This window comes from Trichoderma gamsii (genome assembly GCF_001481775.2).
Source record: "Trichoderma gamsii strain T6085 chromosome Unknown Scaffold_3.2, whole genome shotgun sequence".
Lineage (NCBI taxonomy): Eukaryota > Fungi > Ascomycota > Sordariomycetes > Hypocreales > Hypocreaceae > Trichoderma > Trichoderma gamsii.
In genome coordinates, this window is record NW_020171340.1 from 1,145,347 (window position 1) to 1,165,611 (window position 20,265).

At 48.9% G+C, this 20,265-nt stretch overlaps 7 protein-coding genes across 7 annotated transcripts; 4 read left to right on the forward strand and 3 right to left on the reverse strand.

Annotated features, from left to right (window-relative positions):
• Positions 1-159: 159 nt before the first annotated feature.
• On the reverse strand, positions 160-1,386 carry TGAM01_v201362 (hypothetical protein; the record flags this gene model as incomplete). The annotated part of the gene is made up of 4 exons (XM_024548751.1): positions 160-222; positions 284-1,057; positions 1,122-1,186; positions 1,257-1,386. The coding sequence occupies 4 exons, from the start codon at positions 1,384-1,386 to the stop codon at positions 160-162; spliced, it is 1,032 nt and encodes a 343-aa protein (XP_024406567.1).
• Positions 1,387-3,363: 1,977 nt separating this feature from the next.
• TGAM01_v201363 (nucleotide sugar dehydrogenase) lies at positions 3,364-4,761 on the reverse strand (the record flags this gene model as incomplete). Its single annotated transcript, XM_018804724.1, has 1 exon — positions 3,364-4,761. One exon carries the CDS (start codon positions 4,759-4,761, stop codon positions 3,364-3,366), a length of 1,398 nt encoding a protein of 465 aa, XP_018661992.1.
• A 2,026-nt stretch (positions 4,762-6,787) lies between these two features.
• On the forward strand, positions 6,788-8,504 carry TGAM01_v201364 (hypothetical protein; the record flags this gene model as incomplete). Its single annotated transcript, XM_018804725.1, has 5 exons — positions 6,788-7,032; positions 7,084-7,148; positions 7,223-8,051; positions 8,206-8,382; positions 8,444-8,504. The coding sequence occupies 5 exons, from the start codon at positions 6,788-6,790 to the stop codon at positions 8,502-8,504; spliced, it is 1,377 nt and encodes a 458-aa protein (XP_018661993.1).
• A 2,526-nt stretch (positions 8,505-11,030) lies between these two features.
• On the forward strand, positions 11,031-13,100 carry TGAM01_v201365 (hypothetical protein; the record flags this gene model as incomplete). The annotated part of the gene is made up of 3 exons (XM_018804726.1): positions 11,031-11,192; positions 11,248-12,813; positions 12,873-13,100. 3 exons carry the CDS (start codon positions 11,031-11,033, stop codon positions 13,098-13,100), a joined length of 1,956 nt encoding a protein of 651 aa, XP_018661994.1.
• Positions 13,101-14,780: 1,680 nt separating this feature from the next.
• Positions 14,781-15,347, forward strand: TGAM01_v201366 (hypothetical protein; the record flags this gene model as incomplete). Its single annotated transcript, XM_018804727.1, has 1 exon — positions 14,781-15,347. The coding sequence occupies one exon, from the start codon at positions 14,781-14,783 to the stop codon at positions 15,345-15,347; it is 567 nt and encodes a 188-aa protein (XP_018661995.1).
• A 265-nt stretch (positions 15,348-15,612) lies between these two features.
• Positions 15,613-17,343, reverse strand: TGAM01_v201367 (hypothetical protein; the record flags this gene model as incomplete). Its single annotated transcript, XM_018804728.1, has 5 exons — positions 15,613-15,958; positions 16,014-16,214; positions 16,279-16,390; positions 16,455-17,167; positions 17,237-17,343. The coding sequence occupies 5 exons, from the start codon at positions 17,341-17,343 to the stop codon at positions 15,613-15,615; spliced, it is 1,479 nt and encodes a 492-aa protein (XP_018661996.1).
• Positions 17,344-18,581: 1,238 nt separating this feature from the next.
• On the forward strand, positions 18,582-20,192 carry TGAM01_v201368 (cystathionine beta-synthase; the record flags this gene model as incomplete). The annotated part of the gene is made up of 2 exons (XM_018804729.1): positions 18,582-18,847; positions 18,911-20,192. The coding sequence occupies 2 exons, from the start codon at positions 18,582-18,584 to the stop codon at positions 20,190-20,192; spliced, it is 1,548 nt and encodes a 515-aa protein (XP_018661997.1).
• Positions 20,193-20,265: the final 73 nt, after the last annotated feature.

Consider the following 20,265-nt stretch of genomic DNA (forward strand, 5'->3'; position numbering starts at 1 on the left):
TATGGTCAAGTGGTATGCAAAAATTCTTCTATGTCTATCTATAATTTGGCTCATTCTTGGTCTGAGCTAGGTATCTTTGGCTGTTCTGATTTCTCTCTAAAAATGCAACTGAACATAAATGATGTGGAATGATGTAGTTGTTTCCTATGTCTGAAGCGCCTAAATCTCTTCATAGGAAGGTGGCGGGTCCATCACCAGAACATCAAACGAAGATGAAGCATACTACGCAGCATTAGCCTCTTGCTCATGACGAGTATGGAGATTGATAACAAATGACACTTACAGAAATGCTTCCCTGGGGCCCAACCGAAATACCAACACTTATTTCAGCTGCATGCTTTATCTGCACTAGGCAGGATTCGAATGTCGGTCTGAGGCTGAGCATAGAGAGGCGCCCCCAGGTTCCCGTATCGAGCTCCAGTACTTCCGAATCAATTGGAATGAGACTGGATAACTCAACTCCAGACGCATTTTGCTGAACTCGTTGTGCAGCTGATCCAGAGGCTGCGATAGTGGAAGTCTTGAAGTTGATGTTTACGCTCCGAACAAATAGTTTCCCAATCGCTTCGGATGGACTGTGGACATTGAATCGGATGCGATTTGCTTGACCTCGGACAAAAATTGGTGGCTCAGGATGCACGACTTGGACGTTGATCGATGGCGTGTATGCCGGTAAGCCATCAGGCCCGGGTTGCAGACGTTTTGTGCCATCTTTTTGTTGTAGCGTTAACGGTAAGCTGGAAATGGATAATGGCGCTGGCGAGGTGGTGGATGAGAAACTGCTGCTGAGTTGCAATGGCTTCGTGACCCTCTTTTTGGTCGATAGACCGCCGAATATAGGTCTGTCCGCGGCTGCAGTGATGTAGTATTCCACCTTTATCTTAGAGCTGCCTTCGTGTACACTTGTTGAAGGGGGAAATTGGCATGGATGAGGATGTTTAGAGCATTGCATATGAGATGGGAATTGAAATTTGAAAGGCATAAAATGAACATCGTCATCCGGGCTGTTTTTGCGCGAGGTAATTTCGTATTCCAGTTGTTTCGTTTCTTCGAATAGCTTTGACAATGTTAGATGAGAGCGATGTTGATGTTGTGAAACTTGATGGTGGTTCATCTCATACCGTATATACTGCGTTGTCTATGTTAGGGCCAGCGACTTGAGCAGGTACCGAAATCATTAATCGCCCTGGACGTTCTTTTTGTTAGCTTCATACCGGCATATAAGATAGAAGTTTGTCCTGACGAGCCTGTCTTACCTCCAATGGTAGCTGTGCAATGAGGCCGCTTCTGGCTCGCGATGCCCGAAACGATCAACGTTCCTTGAAGCTCATCTCCCGGCCTTAGCGCTGTCTCACCCGCATGGTTGATGTTTAATAGTAACTTCATTGTTCACAGAAATATGAGTATGGCGCTTGATGTAAATAGAAAGTGGGAAATAGGGCTCTAATCAAGTGGTGAAGGAGATATCTGTAATTAGAGACGAGTTAGAAACGATGCGTTAATAAAGCTCAAATTCTTTCGTTTCATGCCTGATGATCGTCAAACTTGATTATCTAACACAGCGAGATTTACCGTCATCATAGTTCTCGCTGACAGTTACCAAAGATGGTTTAGTCTCTATTCAACGTCAGCCCCACAGCGAGATAGCATCGCGAGTGATGCTGCTGGCCTATTCAATAACTCGCTATAAATGAAGGGAATACAGAATTATCTTGATAGTAGCGATTCTCATTTGGCTCTTCCGTGGAGATGCCGGAGAAGCAATAATTGTCTGCTCAAAGACGGAAGCTGTATCTCTTCACAAGCAGCTGTCTGTACGATGACGAAAACAGGTGGGTCAAGCGAGATGACGAAGAGAGGCATGATGTCTGGTCTCCTGACAATTTCCACATTACTTATCTTCAACACGAGTTCATTAAACTCTCTGCATTGGACAATTCTGCGAGATATATCTTATGGCATTCTATGGGCCGAGGCACGATGATCACTCGCTTGTTCTAGAAACGCCCGCCCTGCCATCTTAGCCCTACTGGAAACCTTGCAAGGGATTCGTGCGCAGCATGATGAATCGGGCTAAAATGGATAATAGATGCATTGGGGAATAATTTATGCTAACAATTTCTGACCTTCGTCTTGCTTCTACGATATCGAGATTGCCTAGTAGTAGATATGCCATTATACAACCCCTGGGGCTATGTTCGCGTCTAAAGTAAAGGTAACTGATGCAATTACTGTCCAATCGCCTCCCTGGCGTTTCTTAGAAAGACATTGAACCACCGGAATCATCTTCTGTGGTGTAATGAGTGGCTGTCCCAGTATCAAGGTTTCCATGCATGCGTATACAAGCCGTATTGCTACACCACCCCCACGGGATCAACATCCAACAATTAGTCTCATCAATTTAAGAATCGTTAGATTAAAGCAGCCTTAAATGTATATTACATAAAAAAAAACCCTCATCTTTACCGCCAAACCGGACATTCTCCCGCCCTACTTCGATGAAGCAGATAAAAGTACGCACCAATATGAGACCTCTCCGCTTTCATGGACAACTCTCCGCAGCTCTGATGGGCAATTTTCAATCTCCATTCGAATCTGTAAACTAAAATCGCGCGTCCCATTTCTGGTCCACCGCAAGTAGGTAGTTTCCCAACGCGGCGAAACAAAGCATTCAGCCCAAGATTAAAGTTGCGCCAATGAGGGGCTCGCCCAACTCCATAAGTGGAATAGGCCGATTTGGACTCTTGGAGATGTTACCCGTCCGATAAGGAGAAGAAATTTTGGAGAATGGAATGCTCCCGTTATTGGCTACGGGCGACGAGAGAGCAATAGAAGGCAAGAGGTAAGAGGAATGGAAGAGCTAATGAACTTTCTCAATCAAATATTAATGAAGGTTATATTGTAGAAAAATATATCTACATATCAATGCGGCCCAGGCTATGATTGAATGCATCATGCCAACGCGTTGATTCCCCTCCCCTCCTGCTCGTGTACAGAGGCCGCATCACACTCCTATGCGATGGTGATGAGCCTCAGGAGAAGAATCAAGATTGACAAAAATAACCTATCGCGAACATTTGTGATCAAAATACACAGTCCAAGTAAAACCAATTTTAAAGTACCACCTCGCAACACACGAATATAATAAAAGAATAGCAACATTCTATCTCACCCATCGATTCCCAACTGGTGAAGAGTGAATTTTAGCCTGCATCAATCGATGGTGAGACAAGTATAGCCGTCTCGATATCGATCTCAGTCACTCCACAAAGAGAGATTGTTGTCAATAAAGAAGAGCCGGGGTCTTGCCATTAAACGCCCGTACTCCGCGCTTTCATGCGCTTGCCGGATGCAATCGTTGTTCTAAGTGCACCACATTTGGACTTGCACGGTGGCGAGCTTGTTGAGGACGTCAAAGTCAAGACCATCCTGCTTGAAAGCGACAACGATCATGTCGAAATTCTCCTCTAAGTACTCGGCAGTCCAGTTTGCGTCATCCAGGCGTGTGAGATTGGGCAAAGCCTGTTGGCTGACGAGCGGATCAGCGAAAGAAACGGTGACTTTCTCCCACTTGGCAAGAGATTCGACCAGTTCAAGGCCAGGCGAGTTGACAAGGTGAGACTGGCCGCGCTTGAATCCCATGCCGACGACGAGAACACGAGGCATGTCCTCGCCAGCTCGCTTCGAGTAAAGCTCGTCGATGATACGCTCTCCAATCTCTGCAGGGCGAGCGTACATTTTCTCCGAAGCCGCTTGAAGCAGAGGAAAGGCGCTGTTGGACAGCAAGTAGTAGGGGTTGACGGGAATGCAGTGGCCGCCAACACCAAGGCCCGGCGAGTAGGGCATGTAGCCAAACGGCTTGGTTGCAGCAGCATTGCTGACTTCATAGGGGTCAATGCCGATGGGGATACAGGCGTTGGCCATCTCGTTGGCGAAAGCAATGCCCATCATGCGCTGGCAGTTTTCGTAGAGCTTGGTCATCTCAGCCACTTCCGGCTTGGAGACAGGGACGACCTTTTCAAAGGCGGCAGAGTAAAGCTTGTTGATGGCATACAGCGAGTCTGGAGTAACATCGTCGAGGCCAGAGATGATCTTGGGGATAGCATAGGCTGGCGGCTCAGTGCGGCCCGGGTCAACACGTTCTGGCGACATTCCAGCAAAGAGGCACTTCCTTCTGGCTAGGGGTCCGAGAAGCTCTCTAGTCATGCCAACGGCGACTGAGCTCTCAATCACGACGGTCGAGCCTGGGGCTGCCTGCTCCTCCACAGTGGCGAGGGCACTTTGAAGGTACGAAGTGTCGACAGTCTTGTCCGCTTGGAGAAGTGTAGGGACAGAGATGAGAAAGTGCGAAGCGTTACGGATATCTTCCGCCTTTGAAGTGATGCGGACATTCTTGTTGCCAGAGTACTTGGCAGAAAGATCCTTGACACGAGTCTCAGAGACATCGTATCCGAGGACATTGTAGCAGCGAGAGAAAACATCAGTGAGATGCTCGCCAACGTAGCCGACGCCGATGACTGCGACGAGAGGCTGTGGCTCAGCAAAGGAAGACCTCTCAGATCTGAGGACTTCGACCGAGGAAGCGATCTCAGGGGATGGCGATGGCCGAGCACCCGAGTCAGAAGTTGATCCTCCAACTGGGGAAGCGTCATAAACATAATCCCAAGACTTGGGATTTTCATCCTCTTCTTGGATGGCAGCAAGGCGTTTACTGATCTCTTCTGGGGCAGGAACGCCCCCCGTGTTACCCATGTCAGACATTTTGGGTGAGCGAGTAAGCTGGTGGGATGTGAACGAGAAACTTAGCGAATGTATTGGCGAGATGTGAGCGAGAGTATTGTCTTAAGATTAGCCAGTGATTGGAGAGTAGATTTGATCCAGACGAGACTGCTAGCAAGGTGTTGTAGAATCTGACACTGAGAGGATTGTTTGAGAGGGAAGAGAAAAGAAAAAAACCTAACAAGGCCAAAGAAAGAATAAAGGCTTTCAGGATAGTACGCAGATAAACATGGCACGTCTGCTGAAAGCCACCGGGGTAGTGGCCGAGAAAGTAAAAGCCTGTATACGATGCAGAGAAGCGCTAAACTTTGGCTTCAAAGCTTGGGATTCTTGTAAAATAAAGGTAAATGTTATTTGCCGTGTATCTAAACGGCATAGTTTATGGGCCCACGAGGAGTTATACCGGATTCACACCGGATTCAGCAACCCGTTATCTACCTGTCGAGTATCCATCGATATTTTACACTTAGGTAGAGAAGCGAGAAACTGGGACTAGATCATCTGACTGGGTAAACGAGATATAAAAGTGTCTACCGGGACGGATTCATAGGCGAGTGCTTGGATCCAAGCAAGTCCATGCCATCAAGGTTAATTAAGTTCTCGATGAATGTACAATCGGGTCGTGTTATCTGCCACCATCTTCCAGGGCTGCTAGCAAACAGACATCGAAAACAGACATGGAATCTTCCATCGCCCCTGCAGCCCACGACCGTCAACTCTCAAAACTTAGGCAACAGGGTTTAGACTTGTGGCAGCCACCGTGGTACTACGAATCTTCAATACGATATGTGATTCGCACAATCTCCTTGTAGCGACTAAAAGTTGGAAAGGTACCTCGAGTATATGTGCCGGCTCTACGCCACGTCAAACAAATCGACAATAGCTCCACATATCTGGCTTTTAGATCTCGGCTGGTCCCGTATATGGAGCCGAAACTTTAGATATGATTCAAATTATACGTAAAAGTGAAGTTCGGAAGCCGGGGGGCGGGGGCGTATAAGAAAAAGAAATGCCGAAGTCGCATCTGCTTCGTTTAATCTGCAAACAGACTACGCGAGACTGTCAAGAACAAGAGAGCCATGGGATAATCTGTACTACTCTCCATATGCTTGGACTCTAAAGTGAGGCGGCAATGCCATGGCTATTGCTGCGGTATGATGAACTCCTTAACACCGCATTCATGCCCCAAGTATCAGCTCGAGGGAAGAATGACAAAGAGCTATTTCATAAATTTCTCGTATTACTCAGGCGATGAGCTTCTTAGGTAGACACCCAACAATGGGTGTGAATATACTAGCCATCCATGTTGCGAATATGTACAGGCAACGCCATAAAAGCCAAGGATAAGGCAATCCAGGTCCCAGCCCTCATTTGTTATTTTAGCCAGGGGAATTTCCTGTCACCTTTTTTTTGTGCATATTTAGCTAATGCCGTAACGTAAGCCAGCGCATAATACGAACGATGATCCCCTAACACTAATTGGTTATCTCAACGCTGTGCCAAATCATCCTATTTCTCCATCTGTGTTCCGATACACTGCAGATTCCACGTTGACAAAGGTCATAGCCAGTACCACTAGGTAATAACGCGGAACTCTGCAAGCATTTGATTCGACCCGAATGCTCAAGGTGCGAGTTGATGGTGTGATGTTGTGGCTCCCCAACGCAAGTCTCTTAAACTAGTGTAGGCGACTATCGCGAGATGGTGGAGTGCGTGCATTGCCGGCGCTGCGTGGGCCATGGAGAGAGATTTCTCGCGTGTTGACTTTGAGGCTGTCACAAAATGCTATCCACCGGCAAAAAAATGCCGCCTCAAACCCACAGCACAATCCGTTTCCAGCGAGCTTAGATATCGTTGAGCACTGGCTATTGAATATCATACATGTAGGGTAGGATGGTGATATCTATATATTCTAACTTTGATTTATACATTGCCTCTTTTGATATCGACTCCGTCCTCCCCCCTTTTTCCTTAAAGTGACACTTGTGGCGACGATATTAAAGAAAAGATGCTCAGTGTTGCTTCTACGGCGGTGATCGCCTTTATATTCTCCAAGGCCATCTTTGCGGCTCCTGAGGATATCGACAGTCTCATCAAGTATGTTCTAGAGCCCCGTGATAAAGAATGCGGCCCAGATATTGGCAGCTGTGGCAAAGGCGAGTGTTGTTCGGAGGCTGGCTTTTGTGGTACTTCTAAACAGTACTGCGCTGGATCGCAATGCCTGCTCGATTATAGCTACGCCTGCGATACACAGTATGTGAATTTTTTGATGTAAAATATCGGAGTCTGACGGAAGCTATTTAGAATTAGCCCTCCGGGAGAGAGCACCGAAGGCATCCCCCGAGAGCACATTGGCGATGTCCCATATGGTTAGTCTTTGGACTGTTGCTTTATCCTTGATTTATAGAAAACCAGATACAAATCAAAGCTGACCAGGTCTTAGCCTCTACGATTACTCGATGCCTCGAGTCCGGCCATGTTGCCTTGACATTTGATGACGGGCCCTACGTATATACAAGTCAACTCCTTGACATCCTTGAAAAATACGATGTGAAAGCGACGTTTTTCATTGCAGGAAATAACAGAGGCAAGGGTCATATAGACGACGAATCAACAGGCTGGCCGTCCATCATTCGGCGCATGCATGAAGCTGGGCACCAGCTCGCAAGCCACACCTGGACGCATCGCAATCTCAACGAGATTTCCGAACATGTTCGAGAAACGGAAATGATCTACAACGAAATGGCATTCCGCAATCTCATTGGCGTCATACCGACTTATATGCGTCCGCCGTTTCTAGAGTGCAGCGTGAAGTCTGGATGCATGGACACAATGGACAAGCTTGGCTATCACGTTATCAGCACGAACCTGGACACCAAGGACTATGAAAACGACGAGCCTTCGTTGATCCATGTCTCCGAGGACCGCTTCTCCTCTATACAGGACTCTGATGAAACTAACCACGATTACATCGTTCTCGCACACGACGTCCACTATCAGACAGTTGTGACGCTTACCGAATACATGATCGAAGTCAGTAGGAACCGAGGATACGAGCTTGTGACTGTTGGAGAATGCCTTGGTGACCCATCTGAGAATTGGTACCGCATTGCGCGGAATACTAAACGTGATGTTGATGTGACAGTTAGGCCGGAGAACAACAAGGACAAGAAAGAGCCTGCTGTCTCAGAAGACCAGAGATGTGGTAGCGATTTTGGTGCAACCTGCAAGGGCTCCAAGTATGGCAGATGCTGCTCATATTATGGATATTGGTAAGAAAACAATGGCCTCCCTTTGCTTGAATTGCGATTTACATGCTTGTACTACTTTGCGTTTACCCAAATCCAGCCACCATTTTTGATAGCAATACACAGGTATCTGTGATATATGGCCTGCTGACAGTGGCAAAAACTACAGTGGCAATAGCATGCAGCACTGCGGAACTGGATGCGACTCTGAATATGGAGATTGCTCGATCAATGGGGGAGTACGCAGAGCAGTTCTTCCCGTCTATGACACGACGAATGGCCTTTGCGGGGATAAATTCTCAGCTACGTGCCAGAAATACGAAGACAAAAACTGCTGCTCCAAGTACGGTTTCTGGTGAGTATCTCCTCTACATTTTTGCTAATGATGATGACTTCCACTGACCTGCTATATACAGTGGCAATTCAAGCGCTCACTGCGAGGAGGGATGCCAAAAGAAATATGGTAGCTGCTGGTAAGCTCTCAAGGGCACAGCAAGAGGCGAGCAAAATGTAGCTATTGGGATTTTGGACTGTAGGAGGAGTTTCTCAATTTACAAAAAAGAGGTGGCGTGGTTCTACAATGAGCTGTGATGCAAGCCTCTATTCAACATAAGGCCTGGTTACTTGTTCGTGTTACCATTTGGAGGGATTTTTGCATTTTAGAGATTCATTTACTGATGAAAGGGGTGATTTGATCCCTAAATTTTATGATTATTGCATTTATCTGCTTCATAGCTTGAAATTTATAGGACATTATGCTCGCAATTTTCGTCAAATCTGAGAACACGCATGACCGGACACCACCAAGATACATAGCACTAGGTCCATATCAAAAGCCGAGCAAAATATCTCCTATATCGAACATGTTCCACAGCATTCTCCCCACAACATTACTACTTACCCGGCGCTCCTCGGATAAGAATACTTCTCAGAGGATCCGTGTTCCCAATGCAGACTCGATGCCGCTTTCAATAATCCAATGTTGGTGTAAAATGTCGTGATTCTCTCGGCTGTATATAATCGGCGACAAACACAGCAGTGGCTGATCGGGGGACAAAAACTGTAATTCTCTTCTTCCCCTCAAAAGCGCCGATCATCTGCAGTGGGAAAAGAAGATGCTCCCATTCGTATTCGTGCCGTCGACTACGATGCCAGGACCCATTAGAGACACCACAAATATTAGCGTAAAGGCTACTGCAGGTCCACCAGGAACCTTTTATACTTGTGCTTGCGGCTATTCCAGAGGACAACGCAGCTGGTAGCATCATGAGTAGTTTCAAGCCGTGTGCTAACGAAGGGGGCGATAGTGGTTTGAATCATGTAGTGGGAAATTCCACCCAGCCCGGCCAGTCGAGGGGAAAATGATGGTCAGGGTCACACAAAGGCGAGTTAGCATCATCGTGTAGCTGGAGTTCCGGAGTCACCATGCATGGAGGATAGAGCTTGTTCCGGTCGTACCCGCCAAAGGACGAAGCTTGATGCGGTAAGACTTGCAAGCCTTGCAAATAAGCTTGTTTGATGACTGGAATATCCAAGCACAGCTGGCCAACTACGTTGTGCCCATGTGGGGAGGTGAGGGTACGAGATATGGAGATTTCTGCTGCGAAGGCCCGAACCTGGGGACAGCAAGGTCCGGAGTTTTGCTCCTAAACCTTGGGCTTGCTCACCTGGATGGTGCTACATAACTTCACCCCCCTTTGCTCACGCCTCTAGTAGGATGTGGATACGAAAGGTGAGGACGGGAGCCTCGGTGATACTGCTTTAGCTGTGAGTCTAGACGTGGGTTAATAGATGCCATGGAAGACCATGGAATTCATGAGATGGAAGCAGGCAATGTATCGACATATGCAAGCCCACGATATCACATTAGGACAGTAGATGCTTCACAAGATCTCAAGTGGTACATTGAATGGCATCTATGAAGGGAGAGACACGATTTGTAGACATGATAGGACTGAATAATAGGCAAAAGAGCGTAACGAACATGCTGTCTGAGTCTCTCAGCTAAAGATGCAAGCGGGTGCAACCAAAGTCTCGAGTCCGTGTCTGCCGGCTCCGGTGATCGACGATCACCGACAAGTTAAAAGCCCCATCCAGCCGGCTGGACAAATGCATATCCATCGAAGCCCGAATTTCGTGTATCACGCCCCATGCCATAAAACTCAATTCTAAGGGCCTTGGCGGCAAAGCGAGGCGCATTAGCTCAAGCCTTGTAGCCTCTTTAAGCGGTCTTGGGATGTACATCCTGATGCCTCGGGGTTACTTCGTATTCACCGGCCCCGGTACGGACCGCAGCTAGATCTAGCTCCAGATGTGGCCACTCAGCAGTCTGGAAGCTTCTTGGCTTTTGATAGAGTATTACCGTAGCTAAAGGTCTACCTAGTGTTGATAGCTTTCTTTATACGAGATGGGCGTTTGTGTAAGGCCGGATTTGATCATGGCATTAGTTCTAGAGGAGAATTCGCCAAAGCACAAACGTTGGGTAGTCCATGGGAAACGACGTTTTTATACAGCATCATACTTTTTTAGCTTTCCACATCGACGAAGCCATGGCCGCTTATACTTCTTGGGCGAACAAAAATAGATTCTGGCCTCGCAAACAGCCGGCTTGAATTCGGAGTATCGTCCATGTAAATCCCTCGATTAAACTTTGTTGACCCTCACGATCGAGTCCACCCTCTCAACCAAGGGTGTATTATTCCTGTGGCGTGGAGAAGGGACTAAGAAGCCAAATCGTCAAAAAACAAACTTTGAGCGTTATTCAAATTTCCTTTGTTGCTGTCTTAGGGCTACTATCCTTCATCCTATTCCATCCATCTTCACCCACACTCGCTTCCACTTGCTATCAACACACTCGTTCGATATCATCTGAAAGAACACTGCTATACTGCACACTTCTGCCCTTCGTTTAATCACTTCGACTTATCTTTTATTGGATACGCTTCTACTCTTCACTCGCTCACATTGACCGTCTACTTGTCAATATAGTAGGCCGTCATCACCATGACTGCTCCGACTTCTTCGGAAATGTCTCGCTCCTCTGCCGAGTCGGGGGATCTCGCCCTCCAGCGGCCTACCAGAGAGGACCACGGCAAGAGACCCCCAGTCTCCCTGTTCAACAACAGCAACAAAAACGGACTGGACGTGTCTGCTTCTCGGGAATCTGTAAGTAAACCCCCCCAATGAATACCGCAAATCATCGTCTAACCACAATCTCTAGTCTGTTATTCGCAACATCAACGGCAGCTTCCAACCAGGCGTCCAGACCCCTCACTCTCAGGCCTCTCTCGGCATCGACTCTTCCGCCTCCTTTACGTCTTCCATCCTCCAGGAAGAAGCCAAGGCCCGCTGGGACTCTGATTTCGAGCTCAAAAAGGTCTCCAAGACTCTCCTCTGTCTCCAAAAGTGGCTTCTCATTATTGTTCTGCTCGGAATCAACGGTGTCCTCATCTGGGTCTCTTATGCCTACTTCCAGCTGTACTACTTGTTCATCATCCTGCTCAGCTCAAACACCACGCTTCAATTGTTCATGATGGCTTGCATCCTCGCCAATTGGATTGGCAGACGCATCATGCCTTGGTGGTTTGGCAAGAAAGAGATTATCCCCACAGAACTTGAGAAAATGGTCCTCCTCCTGCCTTGCTACAACGAAACCCACACGGAACTGGTTCGCTCTCTGGATTCTCTCGTTATACAGGCGGGTATTGATGGCCATCCCCGAGCCATCTTCATCGTTGTTGACGGTAACGCCCGCGGCCCCGGCATGACCAAAACTACTCAGGACTACCTCATCGAGGATATCCTCGAGCCTGGCCAGACCAAACGATTCGAAAATGGTTACCGTGCTCGCGATGGCCTCTTCATGCCTGTCAAGGTCCAAACTGGCCACTACAAGGGTATCCCGTATGTGTTTGTCGGAAAAAGCTACAACCAAGGCAAACGTGATAGTCTGTGCTTTGCTCGCTCGCTTCTCTACCACTTCAAAATGCGCTCGGAGAATATCGTCACCATGTTCAACAACGAGCTCTACGAGTACATCGGTAACAGCTTTGTTCAATTCGGCGTCGACACGGTTGACTTCCTCGTTGGCATGGACGCAGACACTGTCTTTGACAAGCACTGCATCCGCGAGATGATCCGCGAGATTCGCACAGATCCCAACCTCGTCGGTGTCTGCGGCCACGTCTGTGTCGACTTTGACGGCAAATGGTTCTCTCCATGGTCTCTCTATCAATCGGTTGAATATTCCCAAACCCAAGGCCTGCGCCGCATGTTCCAGTCTCGCATCACCGGCAAGGTCAACTGTCTCCCTGGCTGCTGTCAACTCATCCGCGTCGACGAGTCCACCTTTGGCGATGCTGTCCTCCGCGAACGATTTGGTTACTGCCCCAAGCCCAACGACATCATGACTCAACACATCATGGGCAACTACTCGGAAGACAGCATCCACGCGTCCATCATCTTCAGTCTGCACCCCGACAAGCTCACAGCACAGGCTCTGCGTGCCAAGGCATACACCATCGTTCCCCAAAACTGGAAAGTCTTCTTGTCGCAACGCAAGCGCTGGGCTCTTGGTAGCATCTCCAACGAATTCGTCATGATCTTCCGACCAGGTATCATCATCATGGAGAGACTTCAAAGCGTCATTGCCGTCATGACTTGGGCCATTACTCCGTTCATTATGGCTGCCGTGGTTGAGCTTGTCATGCTTTTCGTCCGAAAGGGTCAAGACATGTTCCGTGATCCAATCTTCATCTCCCTCATCACGGTCTTGTTTACACGCTACGTAAGTATCACTATATCCCACTCCATTTACCTCTCCAGCTACTAATCATTTGACAACAGTTCTACTCATTCTGCGTCGGCTTCTGGCTTCCACGAAATATGAAGGAGCGCATCCAATATTTTGTTGGTTTCTTCATCCACTTCCTCACCTCTCCCTTTGTGAACATCATCATCATGATTTACTCGCTCTTCAACTCTGATGACTTCAAATGGGGTAAGACTCGCGAAGTAATCAAGAGTGAGGCCGAGGGCGAGAAAGCACCTGAAGCTGATCGCAACGCCCACTGACTTGGTGCAATGCGCACCAAGAGTCGTGGGGATGGTGGGGAGAGGAGAGTGTTCGAGGGGGAGAGGAGAGTGTTCAGGGGAAAGATGTGGTGGTGTATGAGTAAAGAAGAAAAGTTTGGCACACAAAATGGTGAGTGCGATTCCATCAGCTACTTAATATTGCGACAACGGCTTGAACTAACCACTTCTACTAGAGCGTATAAATTGTACCACATTGCATATATTATGGGGAAACGAGGCTCAAGATTATCTCCTGTCTGTTTTGAGACTGGGATGGGAGCTTGAAGCCCGACGGCACATATGGAGAAGAGCAATCATCCGCCTCGGTGAGCACAAGAGCTTTCTTTTCTTCATTTGATGACCAAAGCTGATATCGATTGCCAGCCATCGGAAGATACCTCGCCTTTATACTTGTCAACCACATTCTCAGAACAGTAGCTCGCTGCATCGTCTATATCAGAAGAGTATTGATTCTGTTTATTGTTTTAACAAGAAAGCGGCGCTAGCTCATTTCATTCTTAACAAGCTACGACTCGTCGTTGGCACCCCTGGCTACGGGAAGTTCATCATTTACGTTTTTGGTTTTTGGTTTCGATACTTGGATTCAGTCACTCCTTTATTACAAAGAAAAGTTTGGACATAAATACTTTGCAGTTGCGTTAATTATAATTTTCTGCTGTGTTATACTGCGACTGATAGGTGACAAATTGTCACGTCGCCCAGCGATTAGCTAGATCGATTAATAGAACTTGGTTTAACCCCCAATCTATGTGTCTATCGCCTTATATATGTGACGACTTCGCCATTTCATCACAGTTCCAAATACCTCCGTCTATCCGTGTTTGCTATCAAGACCAATATACACAAATCAATTTACAATGCTATACGCATGAAACATGTCTCACAGGAACCCCCCCTCTCTTGCTAATACCGCCATCTTAGATCCCCTCCAGCCATGCCTCCATCTCATAGACTAGAATCAGGCACATGCCCAATCCCACCCCTGCTAGCATCTTCCTCCATGCATCTCCGGCCAACACCAATCCCCGCTCATCCACACCAGCATCCATCAGAGCCTAGCACATGCATAGGCACGACAATCTAGTGGCCTCGCATACCACACCACACCACCAGTCAGACAGCTGCCATCAAACAAAGCCGTGAGCTCACCTCCTTTTGGCATTTTTGGGAAATCCCACCTTGCGCGTAACCCAGATAGATGAAGAAATAAATGCACACCAGCCAGATGATGTTCTGCGCTAACGAGGCCGCATGGCCACATCATCTGACTCACAAAATACATCTCGACCTCTATTGGTGCAAATGCTAGAGATCTTCTTTTCTACAAGAGTTCGTGCATGACAAGTACGTAGAGTAGTATCCCTTTTCGAATGCCTTTGAGAGTTGACGTGCGTCTATCCCTGCTCTTGTACGCGCAGACGCGTAAACCGCAGCAGATGGTGTCAAAGAACGGGTGGCATGTAAGTGCAATATAAGATCCAGCAACATGCAAATTAATGTAATCCACCAAAAGGAATGCGCCCAACAGCCTTCCACTTTACCAAAAATTCTCATAAAAGAAAAGGCCGCCTCATTCTTTTCTTTCATCCTTCTTATATTTGCTGTCCGATCAGTTTGTCAGGGCGCCTGTTCATTCCACATACACATTCCTTACCCAAAATGCATCTCCCTCCCACTCCAACAAAAGCCCCCCTCAACATCCGCCAAGACCTCGTCCTCACACAAACCATCATCCGCCCATCAACCACCTTCGTCACAACAATCACCTTTGGCGCCACCGAGCCAGCAGCTACTACAAGCGCCGTCGCCGCCGTGCCCGTCCCCATATCGCACCACCACCATGGCCTCTCAGGCGGCCAAATAGGCGCCATACTGGGCTCTGTGGTCGGCGTCGTTGTTTTGGCCCTCATCATCGGCTTTTGCTACGTTGGAAAGAGGAAATCTGCCGTCGCGTATCAAGAGGAGGAGAAAGTGAAGAAGAGGAAGCGAAGAAACTCTCACAGCACTCGCAGTAGTACCCGCGGCGTGTACCAATATGCAGAGGAAGATGTTTACTATTATACGGCTCCTAAGAAGAAATCGTCCACCAAAAAGGCCAGCGTCTCGGTTCAAACGCCAGCTCCGGCGGTTGTCTCAGAAAGGATACCCGGGGGACCCAAGTTCCCCAGCTACCGCGCAATCCCGATATCGAACCCAAGGAATCCTCAAATTCGGCGCACTGGATAAAGGGCTAACTGACACGCAAGTCAGATATAATCAGAAGCTCTCACTCGTCGAGGCATGAACGCGAAATGGGAGAGTAATGACATGATGATGAATGAAATGAATCATGAGAGTTTTCGAGCGAGGTGTCTGGCATAAAGGAAATGACGAGCTATCTCATATGGTTATAATCGTAGTGATATTTCATAATGACTAATGACTAACGACTAATGCTTTGGCTTCTCCATGTGAGATCGCATCCCTCAACAAATTGTCCTAAACCTACGCATTACACTGTGTTATCACCCGGACCTCCACCACACTTATGAGACTTTTCAATGACTGTTGCAAGTTGGGCAGCTCGGTTCAACTCTCTCTGAACACCTCGTTTGCTGCTTGGGTTGAGAGAAGTCTTGTCTCGGCGAGGAATACCGTCCAGGCTCAAAGCAAGCTGCGCTGCCGCACGGCCAGCAGCCTTGGTGTTCAATGTAAGAGCCTCCCAGTTTATGTTTTCGAGGTCATCGCAGGGTTGATGGTAGCACTCGTCAGCTGGTGCTCCTGCTCCGGTAAAGATACCTGACGAGGGAATGCCAAGCTGCAAAAAGGCGACATAGTCGGACGATGAGCCGAACCCGCTTCAGATGCGATTAGCTTTCAACCTCAGCCAGTATCTCGGCAGGCTGTACTCACCCATATTGAACATCCTTGCCTTTGGCCTGAAGATAGTCGAAGAGAATATGGCCACCAGTCTTGTGGGCGTCGGAATCAGCATAGACAGCGTAGATGGGCTGCTTGGAGCCAATCATGTCGTAATTGAAGTAAAAGCGGATTGCGTCTGCTTCATCTTCGGAGAGATGCTGGCCATAGTAGAGAGAGCCAACCAGACCGACTCTATTATGCGCAAGAATCAGTACCCTTCTAGTCTACTTGCTTGACGATGATGACATGCACTTACTCTTCAGCGCCCCACCAAGCAAATCGTACTTTGTTGACAATCCCTTCGTATTTCAGGAGCGATGTGGCAATCTCGAGGAGAGCGGCCGTGCCACTGCCGTCGTCATTGACACCTGCATTGTTCACGACAAATTAGCTGTACGTTGTGGGAGGTCACTCAAGTGGGCATGTACGCACCAGGACCGGCTTGAACTGAGTCGAGATGAGCACCAAGCATGATGACATTGTCAGGGTCGCCCTGTCTTGTTTCCGCAATGACGTTCCAAGACTTTCTGTACTCACTCACTGAATCGACAATAAGCGAGACGAATAGATCTTCGCCATCTGCGAGGCGTTCTTTCCAGTCCGAGCCATCCTCCAGAGTAATGATTCCAGCCGGGACTAGCAATCCAACATTTGAAACGCCTAGAGTGGCTGGGATAATGGTTTCCCCGGGTTCGTTGTTGTACAGGATGACGGCCAGCGCACCACGCGACTTGGCAAGCTTGATCTTGTCGGAAATCGGACACACGCCGCGTTTGACAAGGGCAATTCTTCCAGTGGCATCGATGTGGTCCCATTGGTCCTCGAAACAGCCAGACCCCCGCTCATCGTCCACGGGTGTGTCGATGAGTAGAGCGTTGATACCGCGAGGCAGCGGCGTAGCAGTATTGTACTGAAGGCTGATTACAAACACGTCTTCATCCTCGGGTCCTGTGACGGAGATGGCATGAGTGGTTTCGAAAGGATGGAAAAAAGGCTGGACCCAAGTGTCAAACGCATTGCCGAAGCGTTTCTGCATAATATTCAGGATGAAGTCGACTGATTCGTTGTAGCCGGCAGTCCCAAAGGCGCGGTTTCCGCCGTTTGAATGAGCAATGTGGTTCAACCCCCAGAGTAGACCTTTCAGACTGCGTGGCGCAGGCCAGTCAGCACGCGTTTATGGATATGAAAGGGAGCATGGCATGGACTAGTGTTACTGGTTCTCCTCAATATCTCCTTCAACCACGTCTGGTGAAAGGAAGACCGAAGCGACGGCAGCTGTGGCAAAGAAGCCGAGCCAGACCGCAATATTCCAAAACTTCATGGTGCAGGGCCTTTGTGAGCTCAGTGATACCTGAGATCGCAGAGTATGGCAAAATCCTATAGCAGAAGAAATATAGTATTGTTGATAGCTGGGGATGTCGTATAATGTGTTTGTTGATAATGCCCTGACAGAGGAGTTTAAATATTGCTAGGCACTACTTGTAAAGAAGAGCTGTCTCGGTTCACAGCTGCCCGCCAATGGGCCGCCCCTGCTAGCCAAGACTTGATTTGCAATAAAGCCCTGGTATTTATCAAATTAAGGTTGCTTTGCCGATTCTTCAAGAGGAAGCTGCCAGAGGCAATCTCAACACCTTATCGTCTTGGCAACAGAAAGCGCAAGTCCAAGTAGCCCTCACGCCTCGGCGGAGGCTGCTGACGCAACGAATAGCTGAGCCCATTGGCGCCCGCATGGACATTTCCCATGTTTAGCAGACAACTTTGGGTTATGAAGATGCGAGAAGATTAGGGTAGCATCATGTGCTCTCAGAGGGCAATATGCTCCGTGTTAGTGGCAAAGCCGTATCAAAAGTCCCTAGCCATGGAGCTTGGCATTCTGAATAGGCCAAATGACGCGTCCTTGCTTCTGGCAGCCGAGTTACGAGGGCAAAGTCTTCAATCAAACGAAATTACTCTATTCAAAGTGTAGATAGCTGATTGCTGATAAAGGATATTGTTTTTCAAGAAACTCCATTTAGTTATCTGAGCATAGAAGAACCATACGGTTGACATGCGGTTGGCGATCAGGCTTAGCGTCTTCCTCACGGCCGGTCCAGGAAATTCCCTAATTTGGACTGTAAGCACGCCACACAGCAATTGCCACTGCTATGAAGCATGGCATCGCATCATTTACACAACAGAATAGCACAATGAAGCTGACACGGAGTTTGATATTGGCCCGTAAAGTCGATATAAAAATCTGAAATAAAGACCAAATGCTCCCATCATCCTCCAATTCTTGCATGAAATGCAGCGCTCTCTGTTCTCCAAATCATCGACGGAGATTTACACCCGGACAAACTAGTTTTTGCGGAAGCCCCCGCCACTCCCAATTAAGCTTTCTAGTCTAAAAAAGACCCCTCCATGTGACAAGCGCATATCGCCGGCAGAGCGAAGAAAAAGAATAAAAAAAACGACTTCGCCCCTTGCTTCCAACTCCTCATCTCCACCACCGCCTATCACACGATACCCGGCGAGATTACCTTCTTTTTGACTCTCTCTCGCAACTACCCGCAAATCATCATGGCCGACTCCCAGATCCCCCAAATCCGGCGCAATGCCCCTACCGTCAACTCAGCGGCTGATCTGATCGGCAACACGCCACTTGTGAGGCTCAACAAGATCCCTCAGAGCCTGGGCATTGAGTGCGAGGTCTACGCCAAGACGGAGCTTTTCAATGCTGGCGGCAGTGTCAAGGACAGAATTGCCCTGCGGATGATTGAGGAGGCCGAGAAGAGCGGCCGAATCAAGCCTGGCGACACATTGATCGAGCCCACCAGTGGAAACACGTATGTCCAGCCCAGCAGAATCATCTCATGCCTATCAACCAGATACTAACCTCGTCTTTGCAGTGGCATTGGTCTCGCTCTGGTCGGCGCCATCAAGGGCTACAAGACCATCATCACCTTGCCCGAGAAAATGTCCGCCGAAAAGGTCTCTGTGCTGCGTGCCCTCGGCGCTACCATCATCCGTACACCCACCCAGGCCGCCTGGGACGCCCCCGAGTCGCACATTGGCGTTGCCCGCCGTCTCGAGAAGGAGATCCCGAACGCACACATTCTCGACCAGTACAGCAACCCGGCCAACCCCGATGCCCACGAGTTTGGCACCGCTGAGGAGATTTGGGAGCAGACCGGCGGCAAGGTGACTGCCGTCATTGCTGGTGCTGGAACTGGTGGTACCATTACCGGTATTGCTAAGGGTTTGAAGAAGCACAACAAGGACATCAAGATTATCGCTGCCGATCCCCACGGCAGTATCCTGGCTCTGCCCGAGTCCCTCAACGAGGAGCACATGAATGAGGGATACAAGGTCGAGGGCATTGGCTATGACTTCATCCCCGACGTCTTGGACCGCGAGATTGTCGACAAGTGGTACAAGACCGACGACCAAAAGTCTTTCTGGCTCGCACGACGCCTGATTGCCGAGGAGGGCCTGCTTGTCGGCGGTAGCTCCGGCTCCGCCATGGCTGCCATGCTGCTGGCCGTCAAGGAGTACGGCTTCAAGAAGGGCGACACCGTCGTGGTTGTTCTCCCCGACAGCATCCGCAGCTACCTCTCCAAGTTTGCCGACGATGACTGGCTGTCTGCCAACGGACTGCTGTCCGTCAACGGAATCGAGTCCGCGCCCCAGGGCAACAACACGACTTCCGACCCCTACCAGGGCGCCACCATTGCTTCTCTCCGCCTGAAGCCAGTGACTTCAGTTGCGGACACTGCCTCATGCTCAGAGGCTATCGAGACCATGCGAGACAAGGGCTTCGATCAGCTGCCCGTCCTGTCCGCTACCAGCAAGCTGGTCGGCCTCGTCACTCTTGGCAACCTTCTCAGCTACATCTCTCGCGGACGCGCCACGGCCGAGACCCAGGTCAAGGACGTCATGTTCGACTTTGGCAGACTCGATGAGATTGTCACCGACCCGCGCAAGCTGACCAGCGGAACCAAGGCCGGTAGCAAGCGCAAGTTTGTCGAGATCACCATGGAGACTCCCCTGTCCACCCTCAGCAAGTTCTTTGAGTGGAACAGCGCTGCTGTTGTGACCGACGGCAAAGGCGATTCTCAGTCTCTGTCCAAGCCCATTGCTGTCGTTACCAAGGTTGACTTGCTCACCTGGATGATCAGCCAGAAGAAATAATTTCATCTTTTATATATAATCTGAGATCCAGGCTGTTTTTGTTTTCTTTTGTTTCATATTTGGCGTTCTTTAT